The 22,614-nt window shown below is 41.2% G+C and overlaps 1 protein-coding gene across 1 annotated transcript in view; it reads left to right on the top strand.

Moving 5' to 3' along the window:
* DHX9 (DExH-box helicase 9) overlaps window positions 1-22,614 on the top strand; it is a 28,671-nt gene that overhangs the window by 5,529 nt on the left and 528 nt on the right. The window contains 21 exon segments of the mRNA XM_083621367.1: window positions 2,234-2,280; window positions 6,040-6,176; window positions 6,543-6,632; window positions 6,736-6,897; window positions 7,046-7,123; window positions 8,095-8,286; window positions 9,059-9,200; window positions 9,612-9,694; window positions 10,746-10,902; window positions 11,630-11,730; window positions 13,137-13,350; window positions 13,563-13,657; window positions 13,749-13,822; window positions 15,051-15,203; window positions 16,126-16,286; window positions 17,221-17,332; window positions 17,707-17,868; window positions 18,024-18,151; window positions 18,869-19,098; window positions 20,013-20,128; window positions 20,601-20,801. Of these exon segments, the coding sequence (XP_083477493.1) occupies window positions 2,234-2,280; window positions 6,040-6,176; window positions 6,543-6,632; window positions 6,736-6,897; window positions 7,046-7,123; window positions 8,095-8,286; window positions 9,059-9,200; window positions 9,612-9,694; window positions 10,746-10,902; window positions 11,630-11,730; window positions 13,137-13,350; window positions 13,563-13,657; window positions 13,749-13,822; window positions 15,051-15,203; window positions 16,126-16,286; window positions 17,221-17,332; window positions 17,707-17,868; window positions 18,024-18,151; window positions 18,869-19,098; window positions 20,013-20,128; window positions 20,601-20,801 (2,835 nt within the window).

Raw genomic sequence — 22,614 nt, 5'->3', positions numbered from 1 at the left:
AGAATCCCTAGCTAGCAAGACCAGTGGTCAGGGATGGTGGGAATTGTAGTCTAACAACAGCTGGAGACCCAAGTTTGGGAAACACTGTTCTAGTGGATGACTGTAGTTACGCAAACAAAAATTCTGAGAAAGCATGGTTTGGTTGTATTGGTAAGTTTTGATGTTTCCTTTTTAGTGTTACAAAAACTTCTGCTTCCAGTTCTAGAATAACTAGAGGTCACCATTATATCAAATTCTGCTGTCCCATCTTTTAAAGTGCCAGCTGCCTGGTTCCATCCTGATTTGAGTAAAGCCCATCCCTTTGCGCAGACCTAACTTGTCCCAAATCGAAAAGCCCTCCTCCCAACACCAGTTTGGTTTTAAACTCATCTAACATGGAACTCTGATTGACTTGAAACTGGAAGCAGATTCCCAAACCAACCTATTTTAAAGTTTTAAGAAAAAAAGCTTAGGTACTGGAAACAGTTCATACTATTTTTTGCTCTTCTGAAGGAGCTGTGCACATATTTCTATCCCATTTTTATAAATATAAATATGCTTCCTTTGGGTGGTCTCATAAAAAAGCGAATTGCAACTTTGAAACTGGCCATTTGGGCGAATGCTGTGTCTGTTCATTACGCAACTGATTCATTTTGTGAAAATTAAGAAGTGGATAGTTTCCCATGGACAAATACAGCAGGGATTTTTTTTTTTAATTCCACATCATAGATGAGAATTGGTACCATGTCTTCCTGGCATTTCATTTGTGATTGGATGTTTCTTTCCAGAAACTAGTTTGGGAGTATATAATTCTAAACACAAGCATGCTTTCCTTGCGCACAAACAGGGTGCTCTGTCAGATGGCAGGATGGGAAGATGACTCCATAGCAGCATTGCAGGTTAAGCTCCAGGCTGAAAGGGGTGGCCAACTGCAACACCAGAGATTTTTGCTCATTCACACATGTGCTGCTGCTTAGGCTGTACTAAGCAATCACATGGGGATCTATTGTAAATTGATTTCTGGTGTTGCTGTTCCCCCCCAGGTGGAGGAGAATGAATTGAGTGCTGGATATAAGCCTGGCTGAGAAACATACTGGCATCGGTGTCATTAATGAAAGGGTGGCTGTTGTGTCCCTGAGAGCCAGTGGCCTTTTGACTCATGAAGCCGCTGTGCCTGAAGGTCAGTTCACTGGTGGTTTAGGAAGAGGCCTCTGAGCGTACTCTAACTTCTCTTGTTTGCAGTGAGATATCAAAACCTTGAACTAGTTGCAGGTGCAATGTGATCTTCTTGCAACACAGCAGAAATGCTGGGGGCAATTCCACCTATTAAAGTATAAGGAGACCTCAACAAATTTTAAAACCCAGTTTGAGTTAATTACCGTTCTCAAGCAATTTATTTAAAACCTGACAGTTCTTACACATGTTTACTCAAAAATGCATCTCACTCAGTTAAATGAGTAACTTTCTGGGGACTGTCACCCAAACTTCATTGGTAATAGGTGTATACGTTGTAACATAAACATATTTAGGACTACAGCCTTGTCCATTCGAACCTTAAATGACCAAGATATTTGTGGAAACTAAACCAACTGATCACATTCCAAAGCAGGTAAAAATAAGAGCCACGTGAAGCTGTGTATTTATCTTGCTACCTTGGATGGTAGTTCCAACCTCAGCCATATTTTTCCTAGATAGCTTGTTGAGGGAAGTGCTACCTTTACTGTTGCCTGTTTTGCCAGATTAGTCATATTTTGGCTCCTTTTTGGGCAAAAGCCTGCAGTTGCAGATGTGAGGCTGAGATAGACAAAATCCTAAATGGAGTTTTTAAAATCTGGTTCTCTTTGGGTTTTGGGTTTTGTACAGTGTGCTTCTATTCTGCAATTAAATCCTGTAATTTTTTTAGTCTAATTAATTTTTTCTTCTCAATGGATTCATAGTAATTTGGAAGCTTATGATTCGCCCATTCTTTTTTAACCAGCAAGACATGCAGATTATAAATTATTCTCTTAAGAACACCTTAACCTTTACAACATTGTGAAAACATATGTGCTTGGAAGGAGCTGCTCATTTTACAGTTACTTTACAGCAAAGTCATTAATTTTTTTAAAAGTGCTAATCATGTGGAGTTAACAGTGAAAGATTGAATTTTATTGGGCTTTGCTTAATGGAAAAGGCCTGGCTATGTTGGAGGTGCCTAGTTTGATCGCCCTCAAAAACTAAAGCCCTAATACTCTGTTTTCTGTATGTGTTACAGGAGCTTTATTGCAGAAATGACCATTTATGTCAAAAAGCCGGCTAGAAGTAAGTGTCTTATTGGGAGTGAATTTAGTGTTGTATTTTGTGCAATCCCTATTGGAAGTTTTTTTTTAATATACTGTTGGTTTTGGTGGTGTTAGTGAGTCTCAACTCTTTCAGGCACTTGCAGTTGAAATCAATATGTGAAGTACAGTTCCCTTCCTAGTGGGGTGGGAGAGCTGAAAATAATGCCAATATATTTCACATCTGGCAACCAATGCACCCCTTTGGTGTCAGATAGTACATGGGTAAAGGTAAAGGGACCCCTGACCATTAGGTCCATTCGTGGCCAACTCATGGGGTTGCGGCGCTCATCTCGCTTTATTGGCTGAGCCGGCGTACAGCTTCTGGGTCATGTGGCCAGCAGGACTAAGCCGCTTCTGGCGAACCAGAGCAGCGCACGGAAACATCATTTACCTTCCTGCCGGAGCGGTACCTATTTATCTACTTGCACTTTGACGTGCTTTTGAACTGCTAGGATGGCAGGAGCTGGGACCGAGCAACAGGAGCTCACCCCGTCACGGGCGTTCGAACCGCCGACCTTCTGATCGGCAAGTCCTAGGCTCTGTGGTTTAACCCACAGCGCCACCTGCGTCCCACAGTACATGGGTAGATGAGTCTAAAAAGCCCAGGACACGGCCCTATAGCAGCTATGATGGCTCATTTACCAGAAGTAATGTATTTAGCATTAGGTCTGGAAGTGTATACTCAATTCTGACTAAACTAAGCCTCCTGGTGTATATTTTTCGCTAGGAGACATGTTGTAGCCTATAGCCCAAACCACTCTAGGTCCCCTTGATTCCATGCCCACACATGCCAGCCCTCTTATTGCATGTTAGCCAACAAGGTACACAACTAGAGAACCAAGACCCTGCGGGATAGCTGGGTGAATGGGAAAAAGAAATGTCAAGAGCCTCTGATTTTGCTGTAGTAGTAGTAGTAGTAGTAGTAGTAGTAGTAGTAGTAATAGTAATTTATTGTTTGTACCCTGCCCATTTGACTGGGTTGCCCCAGCCACTCTGGGCAACTTCCAACATATATAAAAACATAATAAAACATTAAACCTTAAAATGTTTCCTATACTTCTATAGGTTATATAGTTACTCATTTCCTTTGCAGCTGATGGGAAGGCATTCCACAGGGTGGGCGCCACTACTGAGAAGGCCCACTGCCCTCTGTTAGAGGTGGTTGCTTGCAGCTGACCAACCTCACATGTATAAATAAATCTGAGATTGAACAGATGATAACCCTTGTACAGGTTATTGATTTTATAAACAAGCCCTAACACAAACTTGGCTGAGATAATCTTTTTTTTAAAAAAATAATAATCTTTATTACTTTTAAGACTTACAAAAAAAAAGAAAAAAGAAGAAAAAAGGCAAGAGAAAAAGACAAAATAGAGCAGAAAAGAAAAAAAGAAAAAAAGAAGAAACAATACAATACAATATATAAACAATACAAAACACAACCTTAACACACTAAACTAAGCAAAACAAAACAACAACAATTTAAAAACATACCATACCATTTCATTACTCTATCTTTCATTCCCTTATTTCATCGACCTCCTCTCACCTCCCTTTTTGTATTCCACTTCTGTTACTTGTTTCAGCAATTCCTTTCCATCTTTCTCTATTTTTATCATTATGAATGTATTAACATATTTTTAACCTTATTTTCCATTAATACTAAAGTACTTATTTATACTTAACTCCTTATAACATTTCTGCTAAAGCCATAAAGTTTCATTCCAACAATTTTCTAACACTCATTAATTTTACAATATTTCTATATATAAACTTTAAACTTTCCCAATCTTTTTCCACCATCTCTTCTCCCTGGTCTCGGTTTCTGCCAGTCATTTCCATCCATTCCGTATAGTTCATCAACCTGGAGATCTTCTGTCCGAGGCTCTTAAATCTTTTCCAAGTCCCTTCTGCATTTTTTCTTCATATTCTTTGATGCTGGAGATGCTGAAGAGCAGGTCTCGGGGGGCCCCCGACCCAACCATGCCCCCATTCCCTCTCGACAGGCCAGCCAACTCTCCACAGCTAGAACCAAGGTCCATACAATATCTCAAATCATGTTTCAAGGCTGCTCCAGATCCAAAGGCCTCCACAACTCCAATCACCTCCTGACCCAGATTCAGGACCCAAAGGTCAGTAAATCCCTGCATGAAAGAGTCTATCCAACCTTCCTTCTCCAGTCCAAGCAGGGCTCCAATCTTCAAATTCTGACTTTTTCTATATTCATTCATAAAAGGCCTCCACTTATAGTCCTCGGTTTGCCTCTGTAAGGCTGGGGCTCCCACTTGTATTACTTTAGGTTCAACAACAACAACTTTCTCCTTCGTCTTCTCCCCAGTTTGTCCTGTCAAAGTAGGTTCCTGTGTCAAATTCTGAACAGTTTCTGTATTTGTGATCACTTTTTGTCCCAAGTTCTCAAGTTTAGTATTCATAACATCCGTCTTCTTGTGGAGCTGTTCCAACAAATAGCTTATCTTACATAATACAGTCACTAAGGCTCCTTCTATCGACATTCTTAAGATCCAAGGTCAATCTCTGATTCTCACAGTTCTTATCTTGCAGCTGGAAAAACCCCAGCTCCACTCTTGTAACAGTTTCAAAAGCTCCCTCTAGAGGGAAACAGTCTCCACTTGTATCAATCCTTTCAAACACAATTTAAACTATAAAGTTAGTTTCAATTTTCAGTTACTTTTCCTCCTTTTTAATCGCAGAAGGGGACAATGGAAACAATATATTTCTCTTATTTAGCCATCTGTCAACATACTTTCTGTTCACAGTCAATGAACTCTCCCAAGACGTCAGTCTTACTGGCAGCCCGTTTCCAGGTTCAGAGCAGTGGTAATTTGATTTTTCACTCTCTCCTGCAGGCTCGCTAGGTCCAAAATTTTCCCCCTCTTCTCCTGCTTCCAAGGGGGGTTTAGTAGTTTTAACCGATGGAGATTTAATCCTTTACAAAAGACTTTCCAAGGCTTTAACTTGCGACGTCTTTGCTTCAATCTATTTACAAAAAAGGAAGGCGGACCTCCTGTTTAAAACCTTCCCGTTTCAGTGCCAAATTAATAAATTTAAAGATCCAATTTTCCGTTCTACTCACGGGTAGTTGTTTGAAGTCAAATTGTCCACAGGAAAAAGTCAGCGCTCTCCGGCAACAGCAATGCGGCTTCACTCCGTGAAAGAAGCAGTCAATTCAAAGCACCGTGCCGCTCACCCCACTTCGCTCCGGATCCCCAAATCAGGGTTTCCCCGCGAGTAGGGGAGGCGCAAAAGGTGCCAGCCGAATCCCAGGTTCACAAGCGTCTCCCGCCTGTGATTTCAGTGGGTCTCCGCCTTCGCCGTGGCGGTCAGACCCTGATTTCCACGGAGCAAGTTCCTCCCGATCGTAGGAACTCCACCATTGCCTGGAGGCGCCAACCCGGAAGTCCTTGGCTGAGATAATCTTAGTAACTACTTTCCAACATGTGGGCAAAATATTCCTGCACTGCAGTGGGTTGGATCAGATGAGCCTTGTGGTCCCTTCCAATGTTCTATGATTCTTTGTGTTCCCTGATGGTAATTAAGTACCAAAGCAATTTGATTACTTGCACTGATAAAATTTCAGGGCTCCCGTTTGTGATCTTTGAGAAGTTTCATTGTTGTTGTTTAGTGACTTCTGGTTGGGAGATGGCGCTGTGAAACACATCTCTTCTCTCTGGACTAATAAAATTTCAAACTATGACAATATTGGACTGCTCTGTTTCAGGAATCTATGCTCGTGAGCATGGCTCAAACAAAAAGCTGGCTGCACAGTCCTGTGCTCTGTCTTTGGTTAGGCAGCTCTATCACTTGAACATCATTGAGCCTTACTCTGGACAGACCAAGAAGAAGGAAGGTGAATCGGTGAGTCCTGTTGCAAATGTCCTATGCTGTTGTGTGTGTGTGTGCGTTTGTGCGCGTGCACACATGCATTCCTCAGACTTGTAAAAGATTTAATTCTGTTGAATAGTCACCAGGCTAGAGTGTCTTTTTGTAGCACTGTGGAGCCTTTCTGTATCGACTGGCTTTCTTGATGTTTTGGTTTTTAGATACGACACATACATGTACTTTTAAAAAGAAAGAAGAAGTTTCGTGGTTTAATGTGATCTATTTCCTATTTGTGTTCTGAGCCAAGAATATTAGGACTTCCTTTTCTGTGCAAGTACATCTTTCAAGGGAGTGGTTTCTTTATCGGATCTGAGAACATCTTTACGCATGTCAATTTCATAGGTGGAGCCTTATGAAGTCAACATCTCTTCAGATTTAGAATATCACTTGCAAGGCATCGTTGAGGAGATGTGTCTTGAAACGGTTCCACCGGTGAGTGTGTGGTCAAGAACAGCTTTCTTTTCACTTTCTCAGTCAGATGGGATTCTGCCCACTTTCACTAAGCACTGTGTTATTTTTCTAACTAACTTGGCAGCCCGAAGATCCCAACTTCCCTGCTATTCTCAACATTGGAAAGTTGGCCCACTTTGAACCATCCCAGAAACAGAATCAGACAGGGGTTGTGCCATGGTCCCCCCCTCAGTCAAACTGGAATCCGTGGACTAGCTGCAATATTGATGAGGGTCCTCTGGCATACGTAAGCCTACCATTCATATATTTTATTGTGATTCCTGGCATGACTCATTTTTACTTTTTACAGAAATTTGTTTGCTGTTTACCTAGGTGGCTTTGTTGTACCTATTTTAAAGCAGTATGTATCTTCAAATCTTGTGATCTTTTCTCAGGCTACACCAGAACAGATAAGCATTGACCTAAAAAGCAACCTCATGTATCAGCTGGAAAATGATCAGGAACTGCAAAAAGTAAGTCAGCTGACATTTAATGTTCTTGAGGCTTGTGATAGGTTTTCACAGGTTAGAGAAAATTGCAAGGCTATATTTTTGGGAGTGCTAGCTTTACATTACCACAGATATTAGCCAAAATGTCTTATAGACTTGGGTTAGTTTGGGGTATAAAGCCAAACTCTACATACATGTGTTGGCTATTTGCAATTTAGTAGCGCTGCAGAGAGCTTGCTGGGGAGACCATGCATTAAAAGGGGACTCAAAAATAACTTAAACAAGGTTTTAATAACAAAAACTCCTTATACACTAAATACATCAACAACAAACCAGACCCAACCACCAACGCATCCCCCAGGGTAATGAGGGAGCTAGGTGCTGCTCCTTATATACTATACCCAATTGCTGACACAGCTTGATTAACACAACTCAGCAGCACCTGCTATGTTTCACAGCTGCAAGACCGGGTGCCTTGGCCCTGGCTCTTAAAGACATACACAACTTGTGAAATAATAATGAACCTTCACATTTTAAAGTGACCATTCAACAACATGGAGCACAACTCCCAAGATACATGCTATCTTACTTCCACATACCTTGTTCCTGTCTGTCATTTCCCAGTGGCTCTTCTCCATCTGCTAGGGGGCAGGTTCTTTGGAGTAAGATTTGGTCAGGTATTGTGCCTGATCACTTCTACTTTCTCTTTTGTCCTAGTCTGCCAGAGAAGGTTGTAGGTCTTTGAACTGTCAGAAGCATACTCACCAGTATGATGCACATATATGTACACACACACACACACACACACTTGAAAAGATCTTTGTGTTGTATATAATGGGGAGGAAACCAAAGGGTATACTTAGATCTCCAAACTTTCAAAGTGTGCAGAAGTTGGGGTGAGGAAGACAGTGCTTTATTTGCTAATACATAGCCAGGAAACTGCCAATTGCCAGGTTATTTGCTGAATATTAATCACAAACTGCTTTCTGTCCCAGATTCTTCAAGAGAGGGAAACCCTCCCTGTGAAAAAGTTTGAGCGAGAGATCCTGGATGCCATCCACCAAAATTCTGTTGTCATCATCCGTGGGGCAACAGGCTGTGGCAAAACCACACAGGTTCCACAGTACATCCTGGATGAATTTATTCACAGTGGAAGAGCTGCTGAGTGTAATGTGGTTGTGACTCAGGTGAAGAACCTGTTCAGAGCAGTACTTAAGATTGGTGAAGTATTTGGGAATAATACCCATCAGAATTAGTTGCCACGAAATTTAGTAAACCAAGCCGTAATATATCCTTAGTGCTCTTGTTTGTTATCTTGTGGATGCAATGCATACTTCTTAACCATCCCTGTGAGATTGATTTGCTAATTGTCCATCACTGTGCAGTAGTTAACTTGAAAATAACTGAGTAATGTATCTTAATAGGAAAAGGGTACAGGCAGTGAAATCATCTCAGCTCAGTTTACAAAAACTGTCTTTGTCAATTGAGACTGCATTTTCCTCCTCAAGTTTTCCAGTATGAAAATGTACATGTTGGAATTTGTATTTAATTTATTTAAAGCATTTTTGCCCTGCTCAACAACTGAAAAGACAATCGTTTATTTTCAGTTTTATGTTTATCAGAGGACTGAGGTTTTTTGGATAAAGGTTTTTTTGGATCAGAGTTGTCTTGGCCCTGACTATTTCAGGTTTTGAAATGCTAGCATTAATTTTTGGCTTTCTTCCTGCCCAGATGTGGGTGGGTGGAGAGATTGCAGATCACTGAATCCCCAGCATCCAATGTTCGGGTACCTTGGTATCATGACACTTGTGATTTTTCCACCTTTTGATAGATGCTGTTTGAATGTCTTGTTTCCAGTTCTATGATTTTCATTCATGAGTTTGTTGCAGGGAATTGATGTTGATGAGCTGGTGCAGATTTCATATTTTGAATTGAAAGATATTTCCTTTAATTCTATAGCCCAGGAGGATCAGTGCTGTTTCTGTGGCAGAACGAGTCTCCTACGAGAGAGGAGAAGAACCTGGGAATAGCTGTGGTTATAGTGTCCGCTTTGAATCAGTGCTTCCCCGACCCCATGCCAGCATGATGTTCTGCACTGTAGGTGTGTGCTGCTTTCCATTCTCTCATTTTCAGGCTAGGCTAGCGAGGTGATATAGAAAATCTGGAGCTAAGCAGAGTTGGAGAACCTCATCTTACAGTGGTTTTAGTCCTAGCGAACATGAAAATGAATGAAATCTTAGAAACCTACTTTATGCAGCCTCTATCTGGAAGCTTTGCACTAGAATGAAAATGGTGCCATTTCCTCCTCATGAGAGAGGTAGCTGTCAAACCCATAGTAGTAATTGGAAAGGAGCTGTAGAAAGGGCTTAGATGTGTGTTTGTATTGAGGGGTTGGAGGTGTGTTTTTTATTTTGTTTTTTGTAGAGGGGGGCTGGGATTTCCCCCCTACCCATTTCTGACCTTCACCTGATACCTATCTTCATTGACATGAATTTCTTTTTTCTCCTTCAAGGTGTCCTCTTGAGAAAGCTGGAGGCTGGCATCCGTGGAATCAGTCATGTTATTGTGGATGAAATCCATGAGAGAGACATTAATGTAAGCTTTGAACTCTACCCAAACAGCTTGTTTTCCACCTGGCTCCCTTAACATTTTGTAAGCATGCCTATTGTTGTGAAAGGGAGTAGGTGCTTCTGTTAGGTTCTGCTGACACTGTGTTTCTGCACCATTAAAACAAAGTTGTCCTCAGCTTACAAACTGGTGGTTCTCTTGTTCACCTCTAGCCCCTGCTAGAGATCTACGTGCTAGTACCTAGAGCTATCCTTTAGGCAAATCGGGTAGATAGAAAATAACACTACAAAATTATCCATTGGTCCTGTAACTTTGAGCAAATGTGAAAGGTGCACTCCAAAGCACCCCAGCATTCATCAGATGGTGGGAACTAGAATGGGGCATTGTTACTACTTTATATTGGGGGTTTAGATTGCAGTGGACTTTAGTTGTCACATGGTTGCTAAGAGACTGAGTTATGAATTGAGAAGCCTGCAGTATGAATGCCCTCTCTGCCATGAATTCACTAGGAATCCTTGTGCAAGCCACCTTTCCTCAACCCCCCATCTGCCCCTCCTTTTCTTAATTCTGCCTTCTGTCTTGTGGTGTCTTTGGTAATAGCTTTAATGATGGAATCACTGTTTTTATTTTTTCTATTTCTATATTTTGCTAGCCACTTTGAAGGGGAAAAACAAGATATATATTTTTTTGTATGGATAAATAAATATGGGGATAACAACCCTTGTGTAGCTGCAGAACCTGTGGCCCTGCAGATGTTGCTGAACTACACCCCCTCCATCATTCCTGACCAGTAGCCGTGCTGACTGAGGTTGATGGGAGATGGAGCCCAGTGGCATCGCAAGGACCACAGGTTCCCCACCCCTGTTCTAAGGTTACACAGTAGTGATGTGAAGTGTTTTGAACAATATAAATGCTAAGCTTTGTTTTAGGTAAGTGCCTCAACTGGCGATCCCTTGATACGATAACATGATACGTAATAAGCAGTCAAATTCATAGGCGCCTTAAATTTGATTTAAGATTCGTCAGAGTTCAGGTGTGTTTATTTTCTTTTTTAAGGGTTGTTTTTTTCTCTCTACAGACTGACTTCCTATTGGTGGTTCTGCGGGATGTCATTCAGACCTATCCTGAAATCAGAGTGATCCTCATGTCTGCCACCATTGATACCACCATGTTCTGTGAATACTTCTTTAATTGCCCCATCATTGAGGTCTTTGGCAGAACCTACCCTGTTCAAGGTGAATGGCTGCCCAAAGGAACATTAGAAAAGCTGGAATAAAGGACGTTGTCATTTAGTGTCTTGGGTGTATCCTTACAGTGTCAGAACACTGGCATGAATTGCAGAGCTGACACAATTGAATTGCTAATGCCAGAAATAAGATTGTTTCTAGTACAGACACAGTTACCAGATTATGTGTTTTAAATGCTTACAGAACTTTTATCTGTATTGTACCTTTTACCTGGAGAGATAAAAGCAACAGTAATTTGGACATTTTACTATTTTTCTGCCAATATTTGGTTGAGCAGGATGGAGGTGAGCCTTCATCTTCAGAATCTTTTGGGTCATCCCACTGAAGGTCCCTGCAGAATCCTAATAATAATAATAATAATAATAAATAATAATTTATTACTTATATCCCACCCATCTGACTGAGCCTCCCCAGCCACTCTGGGCAGCTTCCAACAGAATATTAAAAACACAATAAAACATCAAACTTTAAAAACTTCCCTAAACAGGGCTGCCTTCAGATGTTTTCTAAAAGTCAGGTAGTTGTCTATTTTGTTGACATCTGGTGGGAGGGCGTTTCACAGGGCGGGTGCCACTACCAAGAAGCCCCTGTGTCTGGTTCCCTGTAACCCGACTTCTTGCAGTGAGGGAACCGCCAGAAGGCCCTTAGTGCTGGACTACTAATGAATAGTTAGTTGATAAGATAATCCCTACAATAAATGTTCTCTCTGTTTTAGAGTATTTTCTGGAAGACTGCATTCAGATGACTAAATTCATTCCTCCGCCAAAGGACAAAAAGAAGAAGGATAAAGATGAAGATGCTGGTGAAGATGATGATGTGTGTTGGGTTTTTTTTACATGTACAATTTCTGCAGCACTCGTGAGAACAGTAATGATAATGCATGCGTAAAGGTAAAGGGACCCCTGACCATTAGGTCCAGTCGTGACCGACTCTGGGGTTGTGGTGCTCATCTCGTTTTACTGGCCGAGGGAGCCGGCGTTCAGCTTCCGGGTCATGTGACCATCATGACTAAGCCACTTCTGGCAAACCAGAGCAGCGCACGGAGACGCCGTTTACCTTCCCGCCGGAGCGGTACCTATTTATCTACTTGCACTTTGACGTGCTTTCAAACTGCTAGGTGGGCAGGAGCTGCGACTGATTAACAGGAGCTCACCCTGTTGCGGGGATTCGAACCGCCGACCTTCTGATTGGCAAGTCCTAGGCTCTGTGGTTTAACCCACAGCACCACCTGCGTCCCTCAATGCATGCATACATATAACTTAAACGTACAGAAAAACTTTCTGACAGTAAGAGCTGTTCAACAGTGGAACAGTCTCCCTCGGAAGGTTGTGGACTCTCCTTATTTGGAGGTATTTAATCAGAAGTTAGATGGCCATCTGTCAGGGATGCTTTAGCTGAGATTCCTGTGTTGCAAGCAGTTGGAGTAGTTGAACCTCAGGGTCCCTTCCAACTCTACAATTCTATTATTCTATGGAAGGGAATTGAGCCGGTTGCAATATTTTTACCTCTTAATACTACTTTGAAGTTTGGCTTATTCTACTTTATATAAGAAGCAAGATTAAATTATACAAAAGCCCTGTACAATAAACCAAGACTGCATTTCACTTAGGAGTCAAGATATTTTGCAACCAAATACATCAGGCCTTACAGAGGCATTACTGCAGCGTACTAGAAGGTTCACACTAGGTAATGAGTAAAGTGGTTTAATATGTATGATAGGTTGGTATTCCCTCTGCTTCAATTTAGAAACCAAAACATTTTTTATGTCTCTCATGTGTTCCTGACTTTTAGCTGCTGTTTCTTTGGTTTACTTTCTAGTGTGAGTGGCTATATTACTGAATTTTTGGTTTCTATATCCTATATCTGTTGCATTAATCAGCATTTTATGATTTCATGAAAGCTGTCCTGGGCATCAAACAATAGAAAGACTGGTCATAAATGTTTAAATAAATAGTTGGCAAATGAAAACCTTACACCTTCAACCCCTTTTATTAGAACTTGCTTGACAATTCCAAGTTAAGAGTCCTCACCTCTTATTGGAGGAAAAGTTACAATTTTGGCAGCAGATTTCTTTGAAAGTAGGGTCAGAATAATTTCCGGTTTATTGAGCAGTGAGAACTGACCCAGTAAATGCAGTTCTTTCTATTCTGGGCATTCGTGTGTCTTTATGAGCTGTTGGTAGGGGAAGTGTTCTCAAAGTGCTGTTTTCTCCTCTCTTGTAGGCCAATTGCAACCTTATCTGTGGTGATGAATATGGCCCAGAAACGAAGCGCCGCATGGCCCAGCTGAATGAGAAGGAGACCCCCTTTGAGCTCATTGAGGCCTTGCTGAAGTATATCGAGACCCTGAATGCGCCAGGAGCAGTCCTTGTTTTCTTGCCTGGCTGGAATCTGATCTACACCATGCAGAAATACCTGGAAATGAATCCACACTTTGGTACAAGCAGTTTTCAGCTTTCCTCCTGCCTTTGTTGCTTCTTATCTGATGTGTTCATGAAGGTGAAAGAGATCTCGGTCTCCTGTATGTGAAAGGAGAGAGTGCTTGAAAGAGAGTGAATGGTAGTATTTAAAAATAGTGGGGGGTGAGAGGGATGTTCAGTTGTATGTATGGAGTTTTAAAACATTTACTTTGACATGCTCTTATTATAGGAAGCCAGAGGTACAGAATACTTCCCCTGCATTCCCAGATTCCCCGAGAGGAGCAACGCAAAGTATTTGACCCAGTGCCGCCTGCAATGACCAAAGTGAGCCTTCCTTTTGTACTCTAGGCAAGGAGTGTAGTAGGGAGTCCCAGGTAATATTGTATTCAGAATAGATTTATGTTTGTTTTTCCAGGTAATTTTATCAACCAACATTGCAGAGACGAGTATTACCATTAATGATGTCGTCTATGTTATTGACTCTTGCAAGTGAGTTTTTGTTCCTCGTTTCTTTGGTTTGATCTGCAAAACGGGTTTTATGTTGTCCTGCCTGCCAGAAAGCTTAAGATTAAGCTTGCAGAACCTTTTTCATCTGTTACAGTTAGGAACCACCAGGCTAAAGTACACAGCCAGGGGCTTGGTGGAAATCTGTATTTCCTGACAGGCCAGACGGATGCTTAAACAGACAGCTTAGGGCAGGTGTGTGTAGGATGCTTTCTTTGCCATGTGGATGTAATGGGGCAGCAGCGACTGGGGAAAATGCTTAAAATTTGGAGCTTTTCTCCACTGATTTCTTAGAACATGCCTAAGGTAAGACTTAACACATTTTGAAATTACACTTTATAAACATGGGCAGGACAGGATTGGGTTCATCTGTTTGATTAATGTGGCTCTTAAAGTCATGTATCAATGGTACATGTCCAGAAAAGTGAGGATATACTGGTCCTGTGAAGCTAATTCTGCAGATTTTGCCAGGCTTCTACATATGTGCTCATCGTGGAAAGTGTATCATCACCCTCTGGTGAGCATGATGTGGAACCAGCCTTGTAGCAAGTGGGGATTGTCCTGGCAGCTGCACATGAGCCCTCTCTATGTCCCTCCCTTGCCCATAGGTGAAAAGAAAGCTGGGAGAGATTGGGCCGCTGTGTTGCTGAGGCAGCTAGAGCACCTTGGCAGTGTTATGGCAAACCAGGAATCCCTTGCTCTTCTCTAGAGCAGGAAAGGGTTTTTAACAATTGTGCTCTTAAGATCTATCAGCCTTTGGGATAGATATATGGTCAGTCCGCACTGGTAACTCCCCTGCTAAGAGATAGGAATCAGTTTTGGTCAATTGTATCCTCTACTGAGGGGGAAGTGCATAAAGAGCTCCTCTCCAATTTAGGTCTTACTGTTTTCCCATTCCTTCTGTCCCACATGTATGTTTCATTTTTGTTAAAATTTGATATCCTCAACGTGGTTTGTTTATACTGTGACCGCTGCCACCATAGTAGCTGTTCTACAACTGTGTCTGTATCTTAACACATCACAAGCCCTCCTGCTTCTAATATGTTCACAAAGTCATCTTAGACTTTGAGAATCCTGCCTTGTGCTGCAACCTTCCTCTTAAGTGCTAAATCCCTTAAGGTTCTGTGCATCACATCATAATTTGCTTTGTTTTCAATATTTAAGAACTTGGAAGTTAATTATTAATGCATTTTCTTCTAACTAAACTTCACAGGCAAAAGGTGAAGCTCTTCACTGCTCACAACAACATGACCAACTATGCCACTGTGTGGGCTTCAAAAACTAACCTGGAACAGCGGAAAGGACGAGCTGGTCGTGTCCGTCCTGGCTTCTGTTTCCACCTTTGCAGCAGAGCTCGCTTTGAACGGTAGGTGTGCACTCTGCTTCTTCTTAGAGTAAATTCCTGAATAAATAGTTAACTGAACTAGAAAAGCCAGATGAACCCAACCTCAGAGACTAGGTAATGGGTATGAAATTTCCCTCCCTTAGGATGCAAATAAAGAGGAACTGTAGCCTGTAGTTGTAAACGTACACTGTTTTACCATTGTGCAAATTTATATTATTAGTTTGAAATTATGTAAGTTGCCCATTTTGCTGTTACTACTATGGTAGCTTCCACTATGGCTACATCACTTCTGCTCTCATTCAAGGCCAAACTTTGTCTGCATGTGAGGGTGAGGGGTTAACATTTAACATGGAAAGAGGGGAAAGGAGTAAAACCCTCCACCAATACTCAGCAGCTTGAAAATGCTTTTCCCTCACCTAAATCTTGGAGTGAGCTGACAGGGGGGAAATGTATTAGAAGCCAAAGAGAGTTGAGGTGGAAGGGGGAAGGAGTTTGGCTCCCATGCCCCCTAGCACCCCGATAGGACAGTGACGTGGGTATGGGTTAGCTTAAAAACCTGTCAGTGAATGTGGGGTTAACACAGTCACCTGGTTTGGCTCCGAGGCAGGGATGGGCCTTCCAGGAGTTTTTGAATGCCCAAGTCTCACCCCAGCAAGCATAGCCAAAGGTTTCCCATTCTGTCCTAAAGGTTCTGCGTCAACAACAGATTGTCAGGTAATCCCTTTCACAAATCAGTATCTCCTCCTTACACCTCTTTAGTTTTTTCATGTTTTGGTGGAGACTGAGAAGGGTTGTGACACTGTTAAGACAATAAGCTCTCCGCTATGTGTGTAATGTGACTTAGGGAGCAGTGTTGGCCGAAGCAGAGTAGAGCTATTGGTAGTACCAGTTTAAATGGAACATGCCCTAAATATTTCTCTCTCTCTCTTTATTTTGTCTCCAGACTTGAGACTCATATGACTCCAGAGATGTTCCGAACACCACTACATGAAATTGCTTTGAGCATCAAACTGCTACGACTGGGAGGAATTGGCCAGTTCCTGGCCAAAGCTATAGAGCCACCTCCTTTGGACGCAGTGATTGAAGCAGAGCACACACTCAGAGGTACTAGACTGATACTTCCAGTCTGTAAGCATAAATGTGGTCTGTTTTCAAACTCTGTGTCATACATTTCCACACACAAGCAGTAGATATTCAGTTGCTCTTTTCATGACTCGATGTTTATGCATGGCTCTCATCTTTGAAAAACTTGGTCCACAATGCAACAGCCAGATCATTAACAAAACCACTCGAGTGAATGTATTTCCCTAGTGTGTTTAAAAAAAATAAAATTATTATTTTTTACTCTCAATTTATTTATAAGAAGTAGTGCTTGTTTTAACCTACAAAGCTAGTCCATGATATCTGGACAACTGCTTTCTCCAACACAATCCTGTTTGCCAATTGAGGTTATACAAGGCCCTTCCCTGCTTGCTCCCACTTTCAGCATGGATACTGGAGAAGAGGCCTCTTCTGTAGTGGAGTCTCCAATCACTATAGAATGGTGGTGTAATTTATGTCTTTTGTGTTTGCCATTGTGTTTGTCTTGGTCAGTCCAACCAGAGTTCCATGTAGTCCAGTATTCTGTTTACAACAGTAGCCAGCCCTGATGCTTTAAAGATGCTAACAAGCAAGATCGGAAGGCAACAGCTTTTCATTTTGCAGCCACCTTTCTGATTTATCTAACAGCCTTGTACCAAGCATTGCTCAGTATTTCTAAGAAACCAAGAATTCATTGTAGCTTTGAAACTTTCGGGCTGCCATCTTGATTCAAAGTGGTGCCCAATTGTATCCAAACAGAACAAACATCTGCTGCTTCAATATGGGAATCATCCTGAAGAACTTGATTGTGGTATCTTAAGAAATGTCCAAATGCATAGCAAACAACTAACTTTCCAAAATATATAGTACAGTAGATGCTTCATTAATTGTGAGGCTGAATGAACAGTTAAATTAAACCCTATCAGATTTTGCCAGTGCATTTTTCCTCCCCTCACAGAGCTTGATGCCTTGGACTGCAATGACGAACTGACACCTCTTGGGCGAATTTTAGCTAGACTGCCCATTGAACCTCGCCTTGGGAAGATGATGATAATGGGGTGTATTTTCTAGTAAGTGCCATTTAATAGGGTTAGAAGTGTATGTGAATTGATTGGGTGACTGATTACGATTGGTCTCTAAATGGGGTGTTGTGGGTTCTTTTGGAAATGAGTTTAAAAAACCATGAAACCAAATTTTAACTTGAGACATTATTTCAGAGCCAGAAGTGCACTCATTCTGTTTTTATTCAAACTTGCGAACTTGAATTGTTTGAGACAGAGGCTAGCCATCATCCCACCTCCTCCCCAGCCTCGTAACATTCACACCAGTAAATTCTGCTGTATATTCTGTTAATAACATAGTTAGATATCAAGTTTATTGAAGTTGATCTCCAGCTGTTAGGCGCAAGACCATGAGAAAAATCATTCTGTGGTTTCTGTTTCAGTGTGGGAGATGCTGTGTGTACCATCTCTGCAGCCACCTGCTTCCCTGAACCATTCATTAGCGAGGGAAAGAGGCTGGGTTATGTCCACAGAAATTTTGCTGGAAATCGGTTTTCTGATCACGTGGCCCTCCTGTCAGTTTTCCAAGCCTGGGATAATGCCAGGTAAATTTATTTAGGACAACTAAAACTGTGAACAGCTGCATGACCTTATAAGGCATCCTGCTTTATATAGTTAGTTCAGTATATGGAAAATTACATTGGAGCATCTGTACAGGTTGGTTGCAAATCAGTTTGTCTTGTCCATTTTCCTTTTGCAGACTGGGTGGGGAAAATGCAGAGATACATTTCTGTGAACACAAGAGACTCAACATGGCTACTCTGAGAATGACTTGGGAAGCCAAAGTGCAGTTGAAAGATATTCTTGTCAACTCTGGATTCCCAGAAGGTAATATGCATGAAGTAATTTAAGTATAGGGAGTGTGGCACAGTAAACAAATACATGGCTCTGTAGACTCATTTTTATGTCACACGATTTGGTCAAAGGTTCTTTAATAATAAAAACATTTTAGATACAGGGAGCCCCCTCCAGTTTTGTACCATATATGGCAGTGGTTGTTGGCAGGGGATGCAGTATGTATAGAAAGTACAGTTGTACCTTGGATCTCAAACGCCTTGGCTCCCGAACAAATCAGCTCCTGAATGATTGAAACCCGGAAGTGAGTGTTCTGGTTTTCGAACGATTTTCAGAAGCTGACAATTTTTGAACAGATTCGTGGAACGCATTCTGTTCGAGAACCAAGGTACGACCTGTACTCTAAAACTTTGTCCAAAGTATCTTGATTTCCCTCCAGAAAGAAATTCCATCGTTTTTGTCCTAGCTGTGTTCTGCAGTAATCTTAATCCCATTTTTGGACATAATGGATTTTAAAATGTGAGACTTTTGGATGTGCAGTTGCTGAATCTTGTTGCTAGATCAGGGAGGTCCTGTCTTTGCACTAGTTTCTGCCTCCTTGTTGTAGGGATCTGTTTACATTTGTAAACTCAAAACACTCATTCTACAAATGTAAAATATGTTTCAAATGAGGAAATCAAATGCTTTTTTAAAGTTTTGCTTATAAAATGAAGTACTACTTGGAAAGCCAGTTTCTGTTCTCTTTTCCAGAGTGTTTGATGACCCAGGTATTTAACAACACTGGACCGGATAACAGCCTAGACGTTGTCATCTCTCTGCTGGCCTTTGGTTTGTATCCCAATGTCTGTTTCCACAAGGAGAAGAGGAAGATTCTGACCACCGAAGGCCGCAATGCACTTATCCACAAGTCTTCTGTTAACTGTCCATTTAGCAGTCAGGACATGAAGTATCCTTGTCCATTTTTTGTCTTCGGAGAAAAGGTAGGCAAATGTGAAAGATGTGCCAGGCTACCAAGTAGCCATGCATGTTTGAGTACAATTTTTGATCTTAGGCATTGTATGTTTGCTTTTAATTAAAATCCTCTGGTTGAAATTTGCCGGTCTAGAGTCTATAGAAGATCTCTTGTCATGATTGTAACACCTTGGCTTTCAGCTAGTAGTTCAGGACCCACCACTGTGTCGTGGCCTGATCTAAGGTGGGTTGCAGTTGCAGCACTACCACCATGTAACAAGAGGAGGGAGGGAGAAGAAATGGGTTCCCAAATGCATGTTTGGGTTAAAGGTGGGGCCCTGGCTTTCTGAAAAAGGAGAAGACTATACTGATATGCTGCTTATTTTGACATAAACAGTATATAAATTTATAAATAATGTGTTTATATGTTCTTGTTTAGAATAATCAGCACAATGTTCTTAAGCTTTCGAAGCATTATAGGCCTATATCAAAGTTAGTTTTATTGTATTCTTGAAGTTAGATGGCTAAAGCTGTCTAACTTCTTAGTACTTCTGTGTTGCAAAGTATCTCGTGTCCTTATAGCCACTGAAAATATAGTGCAATCTGTACTCTGGTTTGGAGTGAATTTTGTACATTTCTAGAAATGTCAGTTTGAATAGGTGTGATTCCAGTATTTGAAGCTTTTAGGGCAAACAGGGAAGAAGATAAAGGCTACTTAGAGGTGAAGGAGGACAGAATGGCAGCCTTCTGGCAGCTATAAATTTTGCTCTCTGCTGATTTCTAATTATTTAGGCAGTGTTGGGAAGGCTTTTGCTCATCACTGTAACTATGACACCGGGAAACTTTTCCTTTGTGTGCTAGGATGCTGTCATAATTTCATATTGTGCCCCAGATTCCATATAGTATGATCCACAAAGACATCTGTATGTTTCTCTATGTACAGATCCGGACACGAGCCATCTCTGCCAAAGCAATGACCTTAGTGAGCCCTTTGCAGCTGCTTCTCTTTGGCTCTAAGAAAGTTGTATCAGATGGGGAGATTATTATGTTGGATGACTGGTATGAACTTTTGATTGGCTCTGGATACTAAATGCATGGGGAACGACTATGAGGTACAACAGCTGGTTTCATAGCTTTAAAAGGCTGTATCAGAAAGGAAGTGTAAGAACATTGAATGTAGAAAAATTCTTCACAGAATTTTTGGGATCCTGTTGAGTGTTGATGCATCAGATGTAGAAGTGAGGGAAGGGAGTTTTGAACGCATGAAAAAAACATGCAGTTGATGCCCATTCCTGTCTAGATGGCCCTATCAAAATTCTTGTGGGTTTGCTTTTTTAAGTTCTCAGTATTCTTAGAGAATTTCAGTTTATTTACTGGCTTTACTGGGGGAAATTATAATACTGAGTTGATGTGCCTCAAACCCTAACAGCACAGCTGATGGAACACTTTGGAGGATTAAATGGGAGGACATATGTTGGGTCCCAGGGATGGATACAGTATATTCATTTGCTAAACTGTTTCTCTCCTGTAGGATCAAACTGCGTATGCCTCACAACGCAGCTGCCTGTATCGCTGCCTTGCGTGCAGCAATGGAAGCCCTTGTGGTGGAAGTAACGAAGAATCCAGAAATCATCAGCGACCTAGACCCACTGAACAAAAACATGCTGGATGTAATTTGGGAAATCTCCAAACCATCAGCTGCTGGCATCAACCTCGCAGCAGGCACTATGAGGTTAGCTCCAAGCTATTTTAGAGCTTTAGTCCATTCGATGTCCTACCATCTATTTCCCGCCCCCTCCTTTTTTCTTGGCGTTTCCTCCTCCTTTCTATGTAGTTAGTATTTTGTTTGATGTGTTAGGCTTTTTTTCCTTGGTTATAGGGCTTAAGGGAAAATAAACTATGGTGAAGATAGGAGCAGGATGATCTTTACTCCAGATTAGTTAATCTATGACTAATGTGGTCCCTGACAGGGAGTGTAGCCCTCCATAGAAAAAGGTTGCCCACCCGTCTCAAGAGTCATAATGAAACCTTGCCACTTGTTTAAGCTTCCTGTTTTCTTCTAACCAGAGATTACAAAGATCCTAAAAGGGATGGATCCTGCTTATCAGAAAATAGTTACTACAGAAAATGAAATTTGGGATAAATGGGCAGCCTTCACAGGGATCCATGTTGGGAAAATATTTAACTCCTCAATAGTATGTAGAATGATACCAAAGTTTCAGGATAACGGAATAAGGAAGCAAACCATGTAGGCTTCAAAGGGGATATTATTAAATAGGATGAAAATGCTACATGAAAACTTTATTAAGTGCAAATAATGCATTGGGGGGAATGAATTTTTGATTGATTGAATTGCTTGTAATTATTGGTAAACTTATAGTCAATCAAAGAAAGACAGATTATGAAGAGCGGTCTAACAGTTGAGGAAGACATATTTAACATATTCTGGATGGGGTTGCACTTCCCCTTAAGCTTTCAGCTTGGAAATAAGGTCTGATCCAGGACTGCTATGAATACCCAAGCTACATTAGTAGCTTTCTGTGCCTTTCACCAGCTTTGGCTGGTGATGCAGCTGTAAGCCCTTCATGGGGAAAGATGATCTGGCCCCCGTTATTTGTTTTAGAAACATTCTTATGGCAACCAGATCATTTCTTGGCCTAGTTCAAGGTGCTGGTTTTGACCTTTAAATCCCTTAATAGCCCGAGACCTTGGTATCTAATCCACATGAGCCTGCTGAGTAGCTTAGTATTATTTTTGATGGACATGTGAGGACCCCCCTCCTTAAGTTATGTGGGTGGCTACCAAATAAGTCTTTAGAGTGGAATTCCTTAAGAATGTGCACTTATTATCATCATCATTGATAACTTTCAGATGCCAGATTCTCTTGCTCTCTTGGGGCTTTAAATGGCTATTTAATTATTCTGTTGTGGTACCTGAACCCGTTTTTTGTCATAATTTTGGTTCTGACTTTTGTTGCCTTTATTGCATAGCTGTCAATTTTTCCCTTGTGAGGAATCCTATTTGGAATAAGGGAATTTCCCTTTTAAAAAAGGGAAACATTGACAGCTATGTTATTGTGGTACTTTGCTATTTATTAATATGTGGTTTTATTAAGGTGGTGGTTGTTAAGCCACCATAGGATGACCAGGGTGTACAGCCATCCTGAAATGAATTAAAAAATCCCCAAGAAGATACTTCTGAATTAAAACAAGGGTTAATAAGAAGCGTGTGTAAAAAGTAAATGCGTTAAGAATGAAAGAGAAAAATAAGACAGCAATGTCATTATTTCATTAAGTTCACGTTTAGAACATGGTTGCAGCTGGACAAGTTACAAAAAGAACGGCAAGATATTAGGAAAGACTTAAATCATTGAGGTTTCTTACGGAATATAATGGAGGGGGAGAAGAATGCAAAATCCTAACTAGTTTGAGGGAAAATGTAATCCTTATTTTTTCATTTTGAAACATAGCATTAAATACTTGAAATGTGGAAAAGAAATTACCTGTTATCAATGTGAGATGGGTTTCCTAGTGTGAGCACCATAA

This window comes from Podarcis filfolensis (genome assembly GCF_964270895.1).
Source record: "Podarcis filfolensis genome assembly, chromosome: 6".
In the NCBI taxonomy this organism is placed as follows: domain Eukaryota; kingdom Metazoa; phylum Chordata; class Lepidosauria; order Squamata; family Lacertidae; genus Podarcis; species Podarcis filfolensis.
This window is presented reverse-complemented; position numbering and strand designations above follow the sequence as displayed.